Genomic DNA, 20915 nt, shown 5'->3' on the forward strand with positions numbered 1-20915 from the left:
CAGCAGACCAGATAAAGCGGAAGAACAGAGGACTGTGGAAAGATTTCCCAAAGAAAATAAATGCTACAGTGTTTGCAGTGGTGCTTGAGTGTTTCAAAAAATTAATAATGGGTGTGTGACATGTCAAGCACAGCATCTGAAGATAAAAAACAGTAGTCTCAAAGTAGGCTAAGCAAAAGAACAAATGAGGCAACTTCCAATTTTTATGTAAAACAAATGCTGCACCAGAAAGAAAACATACATAGTACACTGCTTGGCTCAGCAGAGCATAATACTGACGTAGAAGTACTAATGTAAGCATTGCCTTGATTTTACTGTTTTTCAGCTTTTTGTAATAGTAACATATATACAACTCAAAATTTCCCATTTCAATGTCTTTCAGGTGCACAATTCAATAGTATTAGTTCTTTTTAACGGATGAAGTAAGGAGAAGTGTTAGGTAGATGAGAGAGAAATACACATCTAACATAGCAAAATATCAGTAGGAAATATTTAATATTCATAAATCAAAAAATAGCTATGAGAATATTACTTAGAAATATGGTGGTTAATGCCAGACTAAAAAGTGAACAGAGTTAAAAACTGTTTGCCAATGTGGGATGAAACTGGGAGGTGAGATGCAAATATAATGACTCATCATAAGCAGTTTAGAAATGTAGAATGTTTTAATGTGTGGCTATTATTTTTTAAAATATATGAAGTTCATCATCTTTTCTAGAGGATGGTCAATGATACTGGATCCACAAGCAACATGGAGACATGAATCATTTATTTTCACATTTACAGATCTATAATTTTGTTTTTGGTTTTCAGTCACTACATACTCCCTGTGCAATATGTAGTTCAAGGCTCTTGAATAAGAGTGACCATACTTTCTACTTCTTCTGTCTTCTCACTCCTCAGTCCCTCTAAATACACACATATACACACACATTCACATACACTTGCACAGAGAACAAAAGACAATTCTCATTCTACAAGTATTTAATGTGCTGCAGATTTTTTATGCAACAAATATTTATATTCCAGGGTACATGGAATATATCAGTGCATAAAATGAGCAAAATCTCTTTTCCTTGCAGAGCCTACATTTTAGTGTTATTTAGGAAAAGAGCATAACAGAGGAATTTATTTTATTTAGGTAATACAGCTTTTTCCTTCTGACTTATTGAGAGCATTATGAAATTAGTGCTTGTAGTCTCCAAGGAAAAATAATTAGAAATTTTAGCAGTCAATCCTGTGTCATCAATGTCTATGCATTTTGATATCACAGAAGTAACTCCACTGAGAGTTTATTACACACATGCCTCTAAGATAAATTAATATCCATGAAAGTAATTAAAATTATTTCAATTTAATCAAGTTCCCAGAAGAAATATTTTATGAACTTCTAACTCATATTCAAAAAATAGCTCTCTCCAAAGAATATGTGAGTTCCTCTAAGATTCTAAAACTTCAGAATACATATTATACATATTTTCCTTGAAGTACTTTAAGTACTGAAAGCATTATTATTTAAGCTAAAATTAAATATTAACCTATTTAAGATCCTTTTTTATAATATTATTTTCATAATCTCTTTTATTTTATTTCCAAAAAGATTAATACAATTTATCTACTTAGTTCTTGGAGCATAGGTCATTATTCCCACCTTTTTAATTCACTGCACAGTGCTATTGAAATTAAAACTTTCCAAGAGTTTGCCATATGGAAAGAAAGCTTTAGACCTAAAAAGTCAGTGAAATTATTTATTATAATTTATTTATAAAGTGCATATAGCTATCAAACTGATATCCCATTTGTGAAAAATGTGAAACAAAAAGCATGAATAAATAATTAAGTATGAGATTATAGAAAAATAATAGAAAAATAATAGAATCTATTTATTTAGTAATAAATACTAGTAATAAATACTAAATAATATTTAGTAATAAATACTAAATAAATAGAACATTTATTTAGTAGCCAGTATGCAGCAGGTGTTGCAATATACTTGATTTTCAAAATAATCCTGCAAAGCATTTATTATTATAATCCACATTTTTTAGATAGATAAATAGGGCTCAGAAAAGTTAAATAACTTTCTTCCCTTCAGATACCAAAGAATTTATATCTCTAGCAGAGACCTCCCTCCTGAATTCAGAACCAAATATACAACTTCCTGATCAACATGCCCACATGAATTTCTAATAGGCATACAAATTTAACATGTCAGGACCAAACTCTTCACATTCCCTCACACCTGCTCCTTCGCAGACACCCCCATATTAAATGATGGCAATGCAAGTCTTCCAGTTGCTTAGAGCAAAGCTTTAGAATCCTCCTTGATTTCTTTCTTTCCCCTCATGCCCCACATGAATAAATCCTGATTCCTTTACTTAAATCAGTTTCTCAACCTGGCATTACTGACATTTGATGCTTCATAACTCTTTGTTGTGGGAAGCAGCCCTGTACTTTGTAGGATGATTGGCAGCATACCCTGGCTTCTACCCAGGAGATATCAGTAGCACCCCAATTTGTGACAACCAAAAATCTCCAGGGGATCAAATGTGGCTCAATTAGTTGGGCACCCACCTCCTACATGGAAGTCCCAGGTTTGGTTCCATGTGCCTTCTAAAGAAGATGAAGAGACAGCAAGATATTGCAACAAGATGACTCAATGAGCTGACTCAACGAGATGATTCAATGAGAAAATACAACAAGGAGACACAAGGAGACATAATGAACAAGGAGAGGATATGGCTCAAGCAGTTGGGCACTGCTCCCACATGGGAGGTTCTGGGTTTGGTTTCAGGTGCCTCCTAAAGAAGATGAGCAGACACTGCGAGAAGACACAGTAAACACACAACAAGTACACAGCAAGCAGACAGCAAGAGCAAACAGCAAGCAGATAGATGAGGGAGCCATTGGGTGGGGAGGGGAATAAATATAAATAAATGTTAAAAAAATAAAAATCTCCAGACATTTTTAAATGCCCTCTGGAGGGCAAAATTGCCCTGGGTTGAGAACCACAGCCTTAAAAATACCCAAAATTTAGTCGCTTCTCATTACTTACACTGCCGTGACTGTGATTCAAGCTATTATTGATACTCTCCTTTATTTTTTCTAACTGGTCTCTCTGCTGCCTTCTTGCCCCATGTTATGATTAAGTCCATGAGTCCACTTGGTCAGGCAATGGTGCCCAGTTTGGTCAAGGAAGCACTTGCAGGATTGTCACTGTGAGGCTATTTTATGGACTTAAATCATCAGTAATTTGGTTTTATCTATGGCTGATTACATCTACCATCACCAGAGAAGACTGCTTTCAACAATGACAGTCATCTCATTGTATCAGTTGAAGACTTTAAAAGGAGAAGTGAGGGGAGCAGATGTGGCTCAGGTTATTGAGCACCTGCTTCCCACATGGGAGGTCCCAGGTTTGGTCCCCGGTGTCTCCTAAGAACAAAAGCAAACAGCGAGCGAACAAATGAAAAAACAAACTCAGGGTAGCTGATATGGCTCAGTGGTTGAGATCTGGCTTCCCCCTGCGAGGTCCTGTGTTCAATTCCCTGCCCTAGTACCTGAAAAAGAAAGGAAAAGTGATGGACTTCAGCAGTCAGAAGAGAGCATTTCCAGCTCTACTTTTCAGCCAGCCATCTTCTCCTGGACAATTTGTCGAAAGTCTTCCCTGGAGTTCCCAGCTTGATGCCCACCCTAAGGAATTTGGACTTGCCCATTCCCACAGTCATATGAACTAACTCTGATAAAAATCTCATAATATTTACAGATACCTCCTGTTGGTTCCGACTCCCTAGAGCACCCTGACTAGTACACCCCACTTGGAAGCATTCTCAACAAAGCAGCCAAGAATAAGCCTGTTAAAATCCCATTTGACCTGAAAGGACCTCCGTGACCTGTGCCCCAGGCCCGCTCTGATGCTATCACCAATCGCTCTTTCCTATGTTCACGCTGCCCCTGCTCTGGCCGGCTAGCCTCCTCTCATCCTCAAACAAGCCCACACACTCCTGCTTCAGGGCCTTTGCACATTTCCTCCATCTGGAATGCTCTTCCTCCAGATGTCCCCAGGCTCTGCCCATGGCTGGCTCCCTTACTTCCCTTAGCTCTGTATTCAAGTTCACTTGCTTGGGGAGACATGCTCTGAGCAGCCTATCTGAAGTTTCAGTCTCTCCCCCCTGCACTTCATATCCCTCTTTCTTGCTTAATCTTTCCTTCTTAGCACTTAACAATATCTAGCTCTCTTTCTATTTAACTTATTGATCATTTTTATTGTTCTGTCCACCAGGCCAGGGGATTTGTCTGTTTTATTCTCAAATTTATCGCACATGCCTGTAATAGTATCTGGTATGTAATGCGAACCCAACAATATTAGTAGAATGAATGGATCTCTTAGAACCAACACTCCAGCATTTTCCTTAAGAGCCCACTTGTAACTGTGGCTTCAGAAACCATGATGTGTTTATTTGTACAAAAGAAGGGGGCATGCATAATTACATAATTATCTAAAACAATAAACAATACCACTCCTTATCTGATACTCCTGCTGACATGCTCCTTCCCTCCTGGCATGATGACAGAATGTCTGACCCTAAATATAGATCAGAGGATCTCACCGTAATGTTGGCAGGCATTCCACAGCCTTGCCACATCAAAGACCTCACAGCCTATGGCCACCAGACTTCAACAACAGATACCTTTCACAACATAATCTCTCACTCACTTATTCCTCATCAATATATTGTTTTTCCAAACCAAGACTCACCAACAAATGCCTCTAATTTGAAGGAGGTTGACTAATACATACCAGGTTAACTCATGGGTAATATAAACAAACAGATAAAAACAAATAGCTTAAATGGTTGACATTATCATCTACACCCAGAAAATTGCTTCTAGCTTTCTAAAATATAAAGTATATTCATCTGAGTCTCCATGGAAATCTGTTCAAATTCCAGATTCCAGGAACTGACTTCTCAGATTTGATAACATACTGCAAAAATAAGCTAATTTCAACTGTGATTAAAAATCAAAATGAAATACAATAAGCAGATCTGTAAGTAGGGAAGAGATTCTAAGATGTTGAGGTTATCTTGGAAGGTTGTGCTCCAGGAGATATGACTCCTCAAATAGATTTTTTGCTAAAATTAAAATGATATTGCATTCATGTCAGTATTATTTATAATAGTAAAAAAACAGAAACCATTGAAATGCCAAGCAATAGGGCAGAAAAAATAAAGCAACAAAGGGCAGAGCAAATAAATTATTGAATAAAAATACAAAAGAATAATATGCAGCCCTTAAAAGAGAAGATTGACCTATGTGCATTAATATGTATTGTTCATCAAGACATAACTAAATGAAAAAGAAAGCTCCAGAAAAGCAAATGATCCCTATTTTTATGAAATAATGTACATGTGTATGTGTTCTAGTTTACTTGGCTGCTGAAACAAATACCATGCAATGGGTTGGCTTAAACAATGGGAATTTATTAGCTCACAGTTTTGAGGCTAGGAAAAGTTCAAATCAAGGTGTCACGTTGGTGACACTATCCTCCTGAACACTAGCATTCTGGGGCTCGCTGCCTGTGATCCTTGGTTGTAGGCGCCTCTTCACATGGCAGTGCACATGGCAGCTCTCCTAGACTCTTACTTCTTTTCCGGGTTCCTTTGACCTTCAGCTTCTTTCTTCCTGTGTCTTTGTCTCTGACTGCCTGAATTCATTCTTCTTATAAAGGACTCCAGGGATAGGATTAAGACCCTCCTGTTTGGGAAACGGACTTGGCCCAGTGGTTAGGGCGTCCGTCTACCACATGGGAGGTCTGCGGTTCAAACCCCGGAGCCTCCTTGACCCGTGTGGAGCTGGCCCATGCGCAGTGCTGATGCGTGCAAGGAGTGCCCTGCCACGCAGGGGTGTCCCCCGCGTAGGGGAGTCCCACGCGCAAGGAGTGCCCCCATAAGGAGAGCCCCCCAGGGGGAAAGAAAGTGCAGCCTGCTCAGGAATGGTGCTGCCCACACTTCCGGTGCTGCTGACGACAACAGAAGCGGACAAAGAAACAAGACACAGCAAATAGACACAGAGAACAGACAACGGGGGGAGGGGGGACAATTAAATAAATAAATAAATCTTTAAAAAAAAAAAAAGACCCCCCTGTTTGAGGAAATTCACACCTTAATTGAAGTTCTACTTACAATGAGTTCACACCTACAGGAGTGATTGTTTAAGAACATGCTTTTCTGGGGTGCATATCTCCAAACCACCACAGTCCACTCTATGGACCCAAAAAGCCACATTCTTTCTACATGCAAAATACATTAATTATATTACAATATTTTGAAATCCATAAGCCATTTCAGAAACAACGCTAAGTACAAAGTTTTATCAAAATCTGTTATGGGACTTGGAGCAACATTTCCCTTTTTCTGTACATCTGTGACATCTAGAAAACATTACCTGTTTCCAATGTGCTGGAGGTGCAGTTAATGTTGGGGTTTAAGATATATTTAGGGGATTTGAATCTCTGGACTGACAATGTGATAGCCAGGTCCTGAGCCTCAACAGACTCCAGCACCTACAATCTGTTTTATTGGACTTACCACACTCAGCTAAGATGGAGTTGAAGAAGGACAACCACCACACCATGGAGCCTAGAGTGATTACAACTGAAAGTGGGAGGATTGCATCCAGCATCCATGTGGAATCTGAGCCTCCTCTTGACATAGAGGTGCAATGGACACAACCAATCCAATGTCCACATAGAAGAGGTGGCATTGGATTCAGAAAAGTGGACATGGTGGCTGATGGGTATGGGGAAAGGCAGGAAGAGATGAGAGGTGGAGGCGTCTTTGGGACATGGAGCTGCCCTGGATGGTGCTTCAGAGGTAATCACCGGTCATTGTATATCCTCACAGGGCCCACTGGATGGAATGGGGGAGAGTATGGGCCATGATGTGGACCATTGACTATGAGGTGCAGAGGTGCCCAAAGATGTACTTACCAAATCCAATGGATGTGTCATGATGATGGGAGGGAGTGTTGCTGGGGGCGGGGGGAGAGGTGGGGTGGGGGGGTGGGGATGAATGGGACCTCACATATATATTTTTAATGTAATATTATTACAAAGTCAATAAAATAAAAATAAAAATAAAAAATAAATTAAAAAAAAATGGAGAGGCAAGAAGAGGATCAGCTTTTCCATTCCATAAAGAAGAAATTGGAAGGAAAATAGGGTTCATGGGTCTCAAAAACTTCCAAAATCAGCAGGGCAAACTCCATTAGATTTAAAGTTTGAAAGTCATCTATGGATCAAGCAGTAACCCCACCCCTTTGAAGTGCTTGTGCAATAGTCAAGCTCTTCTTGAACATTGGGGTGAAGGCTCCACCCTGTCTGAGCATGACAATGAGGACCAGGCTCTCCACAAAGCCCAGGCCCCACCCCTGCAAGCAGTGCATGGTGGCCAGACTCCATGAAAGCCAGAGCACAGGCCCACCATCTCGGAGCATGGGGGTGGCAGCACCCTCTCTGAACAACAGAGCAGAAGACCGACCCTCTCCCAGTGCTGGGACAGACCCGCCCTTTCAAAACCCATGAGTGGATCCGCTTTCTTGGTCTGAGGGGATCTCTCCATTCCAGACCTCAGCTTGCATGGCTCTGCCCTTAAAGTTTTTCTTCCTTCAATTTGTCCCTTCTCTGCCTCTTTCAGTCCAGGTTGGCAGTGATTCTGCTCACACAAATTTCACAAAAGTCTTGTCATGTAGTTGAGAGGGTTCCAAACCATCAGACAATAGAACTTTCCACAGACCCTTCCTGCATAACTGCATTTTGACTTCCACTGAAATGGCTTATTGGTTCCATGTTCGGTTAAATGCTCTGTTCCAACCCAGTTCCTGAAGGGTATGAGTTGGTGCAGCTGCAAGACCAAAGGACACACCTGGAACCGAATCAGACATAAGCTTTATTGGTTCTTACAAATAGAAGAGAGTCTCCAATGGTGGCCGATTGTGCTCCACAAAGAGAGGAAAATGAGGGGTGATATAAGGAATTTCAGAACAAGGATATTCCATAGGGTATGAGAACAGAGTTTCTGCTAGGGTCATGTGAAGTGTACATATGGGGTCTGGTGATGTTTTCACTATGCTTGTACCAAGGATGTTTACCAAGGATGTTTACTGCTTTGAGAAGATTACAGATTATGATACACTCTGTACATTATCTTTCCTCTGGAGAGAGCTGTCAAATTTTAACTTATATCTGAGGACTTGGGGGTGCCCTGGGTCCCCACATCCTTAGTTGGAGACCTACTCTCCAGGTACTCAGTTTCTGGAATGTCCGGGAGACCCCTAATAGAGCCATTTCTGAACACTGTCTCAGAGTATCCTATCTGGATAAGCTCAGAATTTTCCAGACAACCTAGCTCTGGTTTCTTTGTGCTCCATTTCTCAGCTTATCTGTTTCCTCTCATATTTCACAATAAGTTGCAAAGAGATACCAGGCTGCACCTTCCACACCTAGTTTCACTATCTCCTCAGCTAAATATGCAAGTTCAACGCTTTCAAGTTCTGCTTTCCATCTGACATCAGAACTCAATTTTGCCAAGTTTTCTATCAAACTAAAACAAGGATCACCTTTCCTCCAGTTTCCAGTAATACAGTCATCATTTCCTTCTAAGACGTCATCAGAAATACTTTTGGCATCCTTATTTCTACAAACAGTCTCTTCAAAGCCATCTAGACTCTTCCTAAAAAATGTCTCAGGTTTCATTGACCTTCAGCTTCTTGCCTCCTCTGTTTTAATTTCATTATGCTTATCAAGGTCTCCAGTAACAAGATTAAGAACCACCTGATTGATTGGGCCATACCATAACTGAAGTAACAACTTTAAAATGTCCTACTTACAATAGGTTCACACGCATAGGAATGGATTAAGTCTAAGAACATGTTTTTCTGGGGTATATAGCTCCAAAGCACCATAGTATGCAGAATATGTACATTTTTGTATGGATGATATATCTTTGTATGTCATTCTCTACCCTTCTCCAAGCTGTTCCCCACATTTAAAAATAGTCCTGTTATTAAACTCTTCTCAATTACCTACTCTGATTGTGCCATGTCTTTCTTAACAAGACCTATTATATTAGATAATAATTATAATTATTATTATATTATAGCAATAATCCTATGTGTTTGTATGTGCATTGGCTATGATTTATATAAACAAATGTGTACATAGATATACTGGCTTTTGAAGCATATATAAGATAGTGAAAGTGTGATGTGTGTTCTGGATTTTTTATTTAACTTTTGTATCTTTTAAATTTTTTTCTACACTTTAAATTTCTGGCCATATACAAGGAACAAAACTCTAATTAAAAAAACAGCTACATGGGAAAAATATCTTTCCTTTTTTACTTGTACTTAAGAAGAAAAAAAGAAATAAAAACCAGGAGAAATGAGGGCGATGGTATAGATATTCATTTGAACAAGGCAATGTGTCTGATGGAAATGATTCTTAGTTCTGAAACTCAAGTTTGACATTTTCTGGCTGGCAGCAATCTTGGGGGTTCCTTCTTTTTCCATCACATAGCAATGCATATGGCAGTGTCTTCTTTCTCTTGCAGATTCCATTGACTTCCAGCTTCTGGCTGCTTCCCACTTCTTTTTCTGGATCCAATTTTCTATGCTTATATGGACTCAAGCCATATTGGATTAAGGCCCACCAGCCTACAGTTAGACCACACTTTAATAACATCTTCAAAGGTCCTGTTTGCAAATGGGTTCAAACCCACAGGACCAGGGGTTGGACCTGAACATGACTTTTGTGGGAGACATGATTCAATTCCCAATAACTATCTTGTTCCAACAACCCACTTTCAGAAAAGCAAACTTATTTGTAAAATTTGCTTCAGAATAAGGCCGTTTCTTTAACACATCTCATTTGTGTTTCAAATTTGCTACTTTCCATTTTAACTGTGTTTTTGAGAACTTTAGATAAGGGATTAGCCATATAAATGTGCCTATTTAGATTTGACAAAATATTTAGTCTTTTATGACTAAAGCAAAATAGTCCCATTTACAGAAATGCAATATTGACATTTAGAACTATTTCCAAACTTTCCTAAAACTACCGTGAGGGGGAAAAAATGCAAATCACTAATGTGATGTTAGAACCCATAATTAAATTAATTTATAGAGGCTTTAGTGCAATTAAATTTCCTCCAGACTGTATCTCTAATGGTGCTGGTTTTTTTATTTAATATAGTTTAAAACATAATTCAGTTCCATTTTTGCAAAGTCATTTAAATATTACAAATATCATTTTTACACATATTTTCATGGTGACACAATAAGTCTGTAGTCTATTTAATTTACATATGATGAGACCAAAATGAAAATCTTTTCAGTAACATAGATCTTCTACATCACATCTTCCTATTACATGGTATTAAGTATAAACATTAACTGTATTTGCAAGAATGGACTCTTGAAACAGTAATAAATATTTTAAATGATCTGATTGTAATACTTTAAGAAAGTTAAAATCCAAAGCAAAGAAAAACATCTGCGATTCAAAGAGCCAAGACGTTTGGGGGGTGCATAATTTTAGGCTTTGAAATTAAATTTAACGGATCCTTCCATAGCCAAATTAAAGAGATTTTTGAAGAAGAATATAAGTTATATACAAACCTCCAAACCTCAACATACGCATAAAGGATTGTATATGATAGAGCTAAGTATCTCAAAATACATTAATGTGACTTTATAGCACCACTAATGAGCAAAGTTATGAGGATCATTTTTCATGCTCCAAAACCTAGATATACAGAATTTGTGCTGGAAAGTATTTAAGAAAAATTGTTAACTAGTTGCAAACTTGAAAGAAAGAGACATACATACAGAGCTGATCCAAAGTGTTTTAGCTGACAATATCTGCTAATATCAGATGTCATTTTTGTCACCAATGCACAGGTGAAATCTTTGACAAAGGAGAAGCAGATATAGCTATGGAAATCATAATTTTAATTGACCACAATGTGAAAATTCAGTAGTATAACAAGGAGGTGACAATTATGCAGGAATAAAAATCAAGTGTAAGCTTCACAATAAAGAAAAAGGATTTACGTTTTCCTCTCTGGATATTTTTCTACTCTTCTGCAAATAAGAACAACAAGAATGGAAAGAGTATGCTTCTCATTAATGAAAACAGGACAAAGGGACAGCCAGGACATTCCTACCTGGTTTCCAGAAGAACTGATTATCCTTCTTGCCTTCCAAATGAGATGCATGGGCCAGCAAGAGAGAAAGGAATAGAAGTAGCTTCCTCATGCTCCTCCATCGCCAGTGAGTCACAGCCAGATCACCCTTTGGAAACATTCTTCAGATATTTCAGCTTCTTGACTTGCCTATTCCTAAAAAAAAAAAAAAAAAAAAAAAAATCAAATAAGTTTCTTTTGTATGGAAATTATAAAAAACTCACTTTGCCTACCAGAACCTACAGCATGACACAAAGTGTTCCATTATCATAGAGGGGTGTATATGCAATATTAAAGTTTTCAGGTCAGTGGTTAAGTCAGCCACATTTTCAATCCCTGCTCATTTAAACCATCATAGGTTCTACAGACACCGCAGGCCCTCCCTCAGTCGGTTTATTTTAATTTTTATTTTTTTAAGATTTATTTTTTATTTATTTCTCTCCCCTTTCCCACCCCTCCTCAGTTGTTTGCTCTCTGTGTCCATTCACTGTGTTCTTCTGTGTCTGCTTGTATTCTTATCAGTGGCACCAGGAATCTGTGTCTCTTTTTGTTGCATCATCTTGTCGCATCACCTCTCCATGTGTGCGGGGCCACTCCTAGGCAGGCTGCACTTTTTTTGTAAGAGGCAGCTCTCCTTACGGGACACACTCCTTGCTTGTGGGGCTTCCCTACTCAGGGGACACCCCTGTGTGGCATGGCACTCCTTACGTGCATCAGCACTGTGTGTGGGCCAGCTCACCACTCAGAGGTCAGGAGGCCCGGGGTTTGAACCCTGGACCTCCCATGTGGTAGGCAGATCTCTGTCCATTGAGCCAAATCCACTTCCCAGTTTATTTTTTAAAGCAGGGTTGGAAGATACCAGGTATATCAGGGCGAGAGACAGATGCACACACAACCAAGTCCAGAACAGGATGATGGATATAATAAACATAATATTACTAAAGTGCTATTGGAAGATTGAGGAGAAGGCAACAAATTCTTCTAAGGCAAGAAAAAAAGAGGGAGAAACATCAGAGAAGACAGCATCTGAGGATAGCCTTAAGGATAAGGGCTTGGAAGAGGAAGGGGGAGTATTTCAGGCAGAGAGAACAATAAGATGTTGATATGAATTTTGTGTTTGGGGACTGGCAAGTGAATGGAAATGAGATTTAGAACATAGGCTGGGGGCCAAAATTATAAAGACCTTTGAATGCCAGGTGAGGGTTTGGACATCATTTTGTAAATAACAACAGCAAAAAAGAGCAAGTAACTTTTAATAACTGGCACCAGTATGCACAATGATTTACTGATGGATGATGCTGGAGAAATTGAGGTCAGTTAGGAAACTACTGAAGTGGGCCAGACAAATATTAGTGAATGAAAGAAGGAGGAGGTATCTGAGAAATAGCACAGAAGCTGGATGAAAGGGCCTTGGTTAACAATTGACTGTGCTATATGAGGAGATAAAAGGAGAGCAAAACTGCAAACTTAGATGATTGAACCAGTGGAATCCCCTTTAACAAAGAGGGGAAATGGGAAGAGCAGCAGGTTTGAGAAAACTAAAAGAATTTACTTTAGAACATTAAATCTGCTGTACCTGCAGTATATCTAGGTAGAGTTTTCCAGAAGACAAAAAGGAAATTCTACCTCCGGTTAAGCAGATCTGAGATAGCGTATCAAATACATTTATTAGAAAAATACATAAAGAAAAGGGATTGAACCCATAAAAGAATATCAAGGGTAGGAGTTATTTCTCCACATATATATCTGCAAAATTGCTATTGGTAGGTGGCAAATCTGACTCTGAGCTTCCCAGGAACCCAAGGGAAAAAAAAAAAAAGAATAGCCACTATAGTCTCCTTGTGAGTAGGATTAAAAACACCTTTTTTTCTAGGAGAAACTATTGCCCTGCTCCCAAGATCTGATGGAAAATACCCCAGGAGTCCTCATAAATAGAGATGATGTGCTGAGAAAAGTTCTGAACACATCGCTTCTTCAAATAAAACAGACAACAGCAAGCTGTATACAGCAGAGTCTCGTGGCACTCTTAGAACACTCCAAGGGTACAGTGGCAAAGTACGGATCAGTAAAAATGATTCTACAGGGAGTCAAGCAATGAAGTTCAAGTACACAGCTCTCTGGTGGGCTGACTTGAGCAAGGGATGAAAAGAATACTTGGAAAAGCAACCGAAGGCTTTCCTTCAAATTTCTATGTAGCACACTGTTATTTCTAACAGTGAAAGAATGGTGCTCTGGCTCAAACAGGGTAGCACCTGCTGGCTGCACTGTTTGTCCCTCAGAGTGGCCTCTTGGATGATGTCAAGAAATCCTGGGGACCTTGCTGGACCCAGTACTAAAACCTCCGCCCTCGAGTACTGAACTGGCCATATTTCCCTATAGTGAACATCTAAGACTATGATTTATCACAACTGGGCTTTTGCTTAGATGCTGGCAACATGGATGCTAAATCATACTTTTTTTTTAAAATTATTTATTTATTATTATTTTTTAAAAATTACATTAAAAAAAAAATGAGGTCCCATTCAACCCCACCGCCCCCGCCCCCCACTCCCCCCACAGCAACACTCTCTCCCATCATCATGACACATCCATTGCACCTGGTAAGTTCATCTCTGAGCATCACTGCACCCCACAGTCAATGGTCCACATCATAGCCCAGACTCTCTCACGTTCCATCCAGTGGGCCCTGGGGGGATCTACAGTGTCCCGTAATTGTCCGTGAAGCACTATCCAGGACAACTCCACGTCCCGAAAACGCCTCCACATCTCATCTCTTCCTCCCGTTCCCCACACCCAGCAGCCCCCATGGCTACCGTTCCCACACCCATTCCACATTTTCTCTGTGGACATTGGATTGGTTGTGTCCATTGCACACCTATGTCAAGTGAGGGCTTAGATTCCGCATGGGTACTGGATGCTCTCCTCCCGCTTCTAGTTGTAGACACTCTAGGCTCCATGTTGTGGTGGTTGACCTTCTTCAACTCCATGTTAGCTGAGTGGAGTAAGTCCAATAAATCAAAGTGTAGGAGCTGAAGTCTGTTGAGGCTCTGGGCCTGGGTGTCATATTATCAGTCCAGAGATTCAAATCCCCTACATATATCTTAAACCCAGCACCAACTACAATTCCAATAAAGTAGCATGCAAGTCTTGTGAAAAGAGATCCCCTCTGAGTCCAATTCCATCACGCAGAAACACCAGCCCCAAAGAAGGGCCATCTGTCATGGCAGTGAACCCCTTCTGCGATGACCATAGAACCCATGGGTCTCTTTATCCCTCAAAAGAACCAATACCTGGGGTTGTATCTACCTTATCTGTCTCTCAGACTCTGTTCAGTTGTACATAGGGATATTCCTTCTGACAACCTCCAGACTCTTTTTTAGAGACTCACAGCCTTATAATCTCATTTCTCCTTTCCATTTCCCCCTTACATGAGGTCAAACCGCTTCCCGAAGTCATGTTATTATATGTAGACAGGTATATTCTGCTGTTCTGCATTGAATCTTTAATTCAAGGTCATTTTCTAGTTGCTTCTTCAGCTGGTATGTGGTAGTGATCCCTCGGTGCCAGGGAGGCTCATCCCCGGGTGTCGTGTCCCACGCTGGGGGGAATGCATCGCATCTACACGCTGAGTTTGGCTGTGAGAGTGGCCACATTTGAGTAACATGAAGGCTGTCAGGAGGAAACCCCCAGGCACAATGCTACTCTAGGCCTTGTTCTTATTGCAGGTGTATAGGCTCAAAAGTGTAGCCATTAGTATCAAGAGCCCACTGTTGGGCCCTCCTTCCTTCCTGGTTCTTGCCGTTGCACCTGGAGGATTGCCGCTGCTCTCCCAGGGCCCACAACAGTGACCCCCCGGCCAGGAGCCCAGTACCCCCCCAGCTATTGTTTTTAATTGTTTCCACTATGAGTATATATAGACATTACCATATACCCTGGGCATATGCCCTGTATAACTCCCTGTCAACCATATATATCCTGTCAATAACGTCCCATATCAGTATTCCTCCGCTGCCATTGTTGAACCACTCTGTGATCCAAAACTTCCCGTAAAGTGAATCCCAACATAATGTCAGCTTCAGAAGAGTCTTAGATCACCAAAATTCATATATACAATATACAGTATTTCCCCAGATCCACCATAATACCTTTTCCCTTCCACAGCAATAATCTTTTAACTTATTCATATCATATTTCCTGAAACTGATGTACAGATTCCGAAACTATAGTTTTCAAACAAGGTGACATTTGTGCTTACTATGTGGTCCATACTTTAGGTTGTACAGTTATTCTAAGGCCACTGAGAGCTCAAAGGATGTTTTTGCATGTGTCAGAAAAAAGGTGCCCCCTCCTCAAGTAAAATAGTTTAAGTTAGTATGCTATACGACAACCTGTACTGTCCTGGCCACAAGATCTTTTCCAGAACCCCCCTGGATAGCATCCAGGCTGCATGCACACACAGGACCTCGCCAACCTCCAAATTCACAGGCATACACATGGCCAAGAGGACACACTCTCCGCACCCCTCCCTCTTCCCCAGGTGAGGAGACTGCATCCACGTTCAGAGTTGCAGCTGCTGACCCACTAACGGAGAGACTCGGAAGACCCCAGAGAGTGGGGGAGCAGAGTACGGTCACAGGTATCTGTGTGAACCAGCCAGTGCCTGCTCTGCCAAGTACACAGGGGAAAGGGCCCAGGTGTGGGCCAAGGCGGGAGGAGACTCCCCTTCCAGCCAGAAGCCCTGGAATCTCAGCTCCAAGCCACAGGCTCCTATGTAAGTTAGCATCTCTCTAAGATGTGAATTGCATCCCCTTTGTAGAGGTGCTTTTGTCCATTGTACACCCAAGCATCCATTTGCTAATTATTTCACACACACATACGCATGCATACATGTGGTTATTTCACATTGCTAATAGCAAATTTACATGTTTTAAGAAGCAACACAGCAAAGGATGGACTGAGAATTGTAACATGGCATTTTAGAATCTACCAAAGTCTTTTGTTTTAATGGCTGATGGTCACTCCATTTCTGCTGAAAAGAAGGCCGAGAAGATATCAGAAGTCAGGCCATTATTTTTCTCAGAAACACACCAAGGATTTTCTCCAGTGCACACAGAAAAATGGGTATTTGCTGCCCCAAATTTGGTATAACAGAGATTTGATACTATATTTTAGTTTTGGACATTTTCAAAAAGTAATTGTTGCCAGTTATGCCTTTAAGGCAGTTAGAAAAAATCCAAATATTGCCCTCATAAAACATTATAACTTCCTAGTAAACCCTACAAAGCACATTAGTTGAAAAACAACCCCCTGGGAAGCCAAACAAGTTGGCCTTGTGTATAATGATGGATCAAGTGAATTCAATGTAAGAGGACTTTTGATTAAAAAATGATGATTTGTGATCTAGGGTAGTTGATCCTAAGCCATTATCCAAAGTTCATAAAGTAATTAGCAAGTAGGACCAGCTGTCTGTTGAGGATATTTCCCTTCATGACACAAAATCGACAGAGTGTAGGAAATGACTTTTAATGGGAGACATGCATCCCCAAAAACATATTCAAGTGATCAAAATGTAAAGTAAAGAAAAGGAAGACCAAAAGCCAATTTTCTCCGTTCCAAATGGCTGCAAGTGGGAAGGCAAAAAGAGATTTTAAAGGATTAGGAGTTCCAAGGAGACTGCCATGAGCTGGAATGATTAGCCGAGGATACATAGACAAATATTTTGTCTCCATAATTAGATTGTAAGTTCCAAGTAAATTAATTACCATCAATATTTGGGCTTTAATAGCTATAAAAAATTAATATTACCTAAATAATAGGCTATTATGAGTCTTGTTCTCCTTTTAAGCTTCCTCATTAGTACAGAGTCCAGCAGTGACCCTACAAAAGGATCTCATGACATCAATGTTCCTCTTGTTTTCTCCTGGAACACTCAGTAGAAGATCCCTGCACACACTGGCTGGTGGATCATCCTAGACTCCTAAGGTAAGGTCACTCCAGGCTAGAGATAACTAGCAAGGAATAGTGCCAATAGGAAACCTAAGACTGACCTTGACAAAAAATATCTGGAGTACATATCTCAAAGGATGAGCAATTTGGGATGGCAAAGCAGCCTTCCTCTGAAACATATCCAAAATCTCTAGGATCTGAACTTCCTAAAGCTATTTTATACTTCAATACTTCCCTTTTCCCAGGAAGCTTAAAGGCAAAGGATGAGAAACTAGCTCTGATGGAGCTTCTGCCATTCACCACACTGCATCTTTATACATAAGTTAAAAGAGCCTCTGCTGAGTTGGGAGAAAGAGCAGGATAAATCCAATTTGTCTAATTCCACGAAACCTGCTGCTCTCTTTCCATCAAATGCCTGAAACTCACTTAACTGTTCTTGGAAGACACTGGGAGCTGTTTGAGGATCTGTTCCTTGAAAAGCTTTACAAGAGTTCCCTATAAATAAAATGAAAGGATACAAGAAACAAGAGATTTCACCCCTCTGTTTGTAACACAAGTGAAAAAATGATAACAACTATGATTTTTAAAAATCTATTATTCAGGAAACTCACTACCCACAATGGCTTGAATAATTTATATTAAAAAGGTCATTGAGTTTTCTAATCAGCTTATTTACTATGTATCTTAGCAGCCAAAATTTATGTGCAAGATAAGCTCTAAACTGATGAATACTAAGAAAAATATAAACCACAGTTTCTCCACTTAGTCTTAGTTCTCTAATCATTGAAAAGCCACTCAAACTATGAAAACTGTGCCTTATGCTTCATACGCATTTCATTTTCTTTAACTGTGTTCTTATCATTGAAGTCGTAGAATATTTGAAAGGACCAGACTTTTAAAAGTGAAATAAAATGAAAAAATCTTCAAATTTGCTTTCAGCCATAAGAAACAGCAATGAGTGGGAGAAAAGCAAATGTTCACATCCCCATAGCAGCACTGGCTCAGGGTAACTGGGCAGAGAAGATGGCTAAAGAAACACGGCTGATTTACAGAGAATGGCAACACAGGCTGGTGGAGATGACAACCCTTATCAAGACTAAAGTAATAGACCAGGATGGAGATTCCAACCAGCCACCTATTGCAAGTGATTGTTAACTAAGCACTGCTGGAGAAACCTTTACCTTTTCCCAATTGTCTGATATGGGGTACTCCATTTCAAATTCATAACATGCTTTCTACACATTACTATATGCAAACTATTCTCTGAAATACTTCATTACATTCTCAATGCATCTATAGCGGTATGATATTATTGATGAATTCCAAAAAGAAATATTGGATTATGTTTGTAAACTGATCTTTTCCACTGGGCATATTAGATTATATTGGATTCATGGGTTTATTTGATTAAGTAATTACATAAACCTCTTATGCCAGTAGGGCCAGATAAAAGGCATGGCAAAGGACAGAGTTGGGGGTTTTTGATGTTGGACTTTGATGATGAAGCCTTAAGCTGGAGCCCCAGGAAATCGAAATTACACAGAGGAAAGAGAAGCCAGCCCCAGGAAGGGAGGAACCCAGGAAGCCTGAACCCTCGCAGATGTTGGCAGCCATCTTGCTCCAACATGTGAAAATAGACTTTGGTGAGGGAAGTAACTTCTGCTTTATGGCCTGGTATCAGTAAGCTCCTACCCCAAATAAAAGCCTTTATAAAAACCAACCAGTTTCTGGTATTTTGCATCAGCACCCCTTTGGCTGACTAGTACAGCATCCCTACTAGGCTGTTCAAATGAAATGAGGAAACTGAGGTGTCGACAAGTCCAAGGTCACTGAGGTAATAAGCTATTTGCTAGCCATTTCAATGGCCTTCTTCTTAAGAAAGGTTTTAAGGGCTATAATCAAATATCAACACACACAATTCCTCATATCCTTGAAAATGTAGGATCTTTATAACCCAGTATGGGTTCTCTCAGCAGCTTGTGCAAGGCAATCTACAAATCATTTCACTTAATCCACATGAAAGTATTTTCAGGTGAAAAATAGACTGATCATTAAGGATGTTAAATAATTATTCTGAGGTCACAACAGCCAGAGGGTGTTGCAGCTGGGTTAAAGAGAGGACCCACACCACCACTGCACTGCTGGATCTTGAAGTACTGCACATGGTGGTGAGCCCTGGCAGTGAACCCCACCTGACCACAGAACCTCAGGGTCCGGTCGACAAAGTAGAGAGGGCTGTCATCCAATACCCATGGGTAAGGTTGGAATACCACAATGGGTGGGAAATGTGTAGATGATTACCTGACAGAGACTGAGGGCTCACTAAAAGCTTGTCATTTTCACTATTGCCATTGTTCTCTCAAAATTCAGAAAAACCCTTACTCCAGAAATATTTAGGGAAGAGTTTGAACATGATCTTGCCCTGTAGTCCTGTAGTAAAGGACTGGGAGATGATTTTTCACCTCCCAATCTTGGGACTTCATGCCATATTTCTGAAGCACGGAAAGCACTCTGTACCCAGAGGCTCACTGCAGATTCACACTGAGCCTGTGAAGGAGAAAACAGGTATTATCATCTCTATGTTATGACAGAGTAACCTCTGGCCTTGCAATGACATGATGCTTAGTAACTTCTTCAGGACTTTTAGCCTCCAGTCTCTTGTTATGTGCATCTCACTCTGTAGACTTCAAGGTGACACTTTCTGCAGGTAAGTTAAGCATCCTAAATTACATCAAATGTATACCATAAAAATATATAATCATGTGGTTTTCATTTTCTGGACAAATAAGTGCAGTAGGTTTGAATGTCAGCCACAGAAAATTTTGCAAAAAGTCCACCCAAGTATTTGACATATCTCTGAAAAACCGTGGGTTATAGGAGAATTCCAGATAGAAAGCGGGCTTGAAATAGGTTTCCCAAAAGCTTCAAAACTACAACTGGGTAGCTATGGCAGATGCTATACTCTCCCTTTTTTTCTATGACTATGATTTTTTTCATAAAAATTGTGTTCTCAGATTCCCTGGCAGCTAGGGTGGCCATGTGACACAATCAGGGTCAATGATTTGCAGACAGAAGTGCTGGGGGGAGGGGCTTTCCCTCTCCATTATAAAGCCCCAAGGAGGCAGTGTGGTCCTTTGCAGCTGGCCCCTTTTCCCTCCCCCTGACTGCAACACAGATTCAATGACTGGAGGCACCAGAGCCATCAAGACCACTGGAATGGACATCATCACCAGCTAAAGATGATGGAGCCCGGATAGGGAAGCCTGAGGCTGAAGCCATCAAGGACCTGCAGCAACTGTCCTAGATTCCGACCTCCAAACTTCCTTTTTTGTGAAAAAAATAAACCCCTTTTTTAAATTTTTGTGTGTTTTCTGTTACATGAGCTAGAAAGGAAATCCAGCTCCCACAGTATCTGTGCCACTAGGTGCAGGGGTTCTAGTTATAGATACTAATTTCTTTAAGTGTGCCTTTCTCTATGATTTCAACAGATTGAAACATACTTCAAAACTTTGAAACTTTGAAACTCTCTGCTAACACTGAACATGGATGCTCCTGTTTCTATGCAGATGAGATTGGCTTACTCCCACATTGGCTCCTTCATGTCATACATGCATTATTCAAAGAAAACTATCTGCATTTGTTGTCATTTGTCATGTGTCACTGCAGTGAAGAAAAGGGCACATCATTTATGATGAGGTGTAAGTAAGGGAGAAAGGCAGGAATTAC

At 40.2% G+C, this 20915-nt stretch overlaps 1 protein-coding gene across 2 annotated transcripts in view; it reads right to left on the reverse strand.

Moving 5' to 3' along the window:
- The window catches only part of THSD7B (thrombospondin type 1 domain containing 7B), an 882043-nt gene that overhangs the window by 749042 nt on the left and 112086 nt on the right, over positions 1 to 20915 (reverse strand). For both annotated transcript variants that reach the window (XM_058301029.1, XM_071216471.1), the window contains exon 2: positions 11226 to 11399. In XM_058301029.1, the coding sequence (XP_058157012.1) occupies positions 11226 to 11364 (139 nt within the window). In that variant the 5' untranslated portion in view covers positions 11365 to 11399. The remainder of the gene's footprint in view (positions 1 to 11225; positions 11400 to 20915) is intronic.

The sequence above is a fragment of the Dasypus novemcinctus genome, chromosome 7, assembly GCF_030445035.2.
Source record: "Dasypus novemcinctus isolate mDasNov1 chromosome 7, mDasNov1.1.hap2, whole genome shotgun sequence".
Lineage (NCBI taxonomy): Eukaryota > Metazoa > Chordata > Mammalia > Cingulata > Dasypodidae > Dasypus > Dasypus novemcinctus.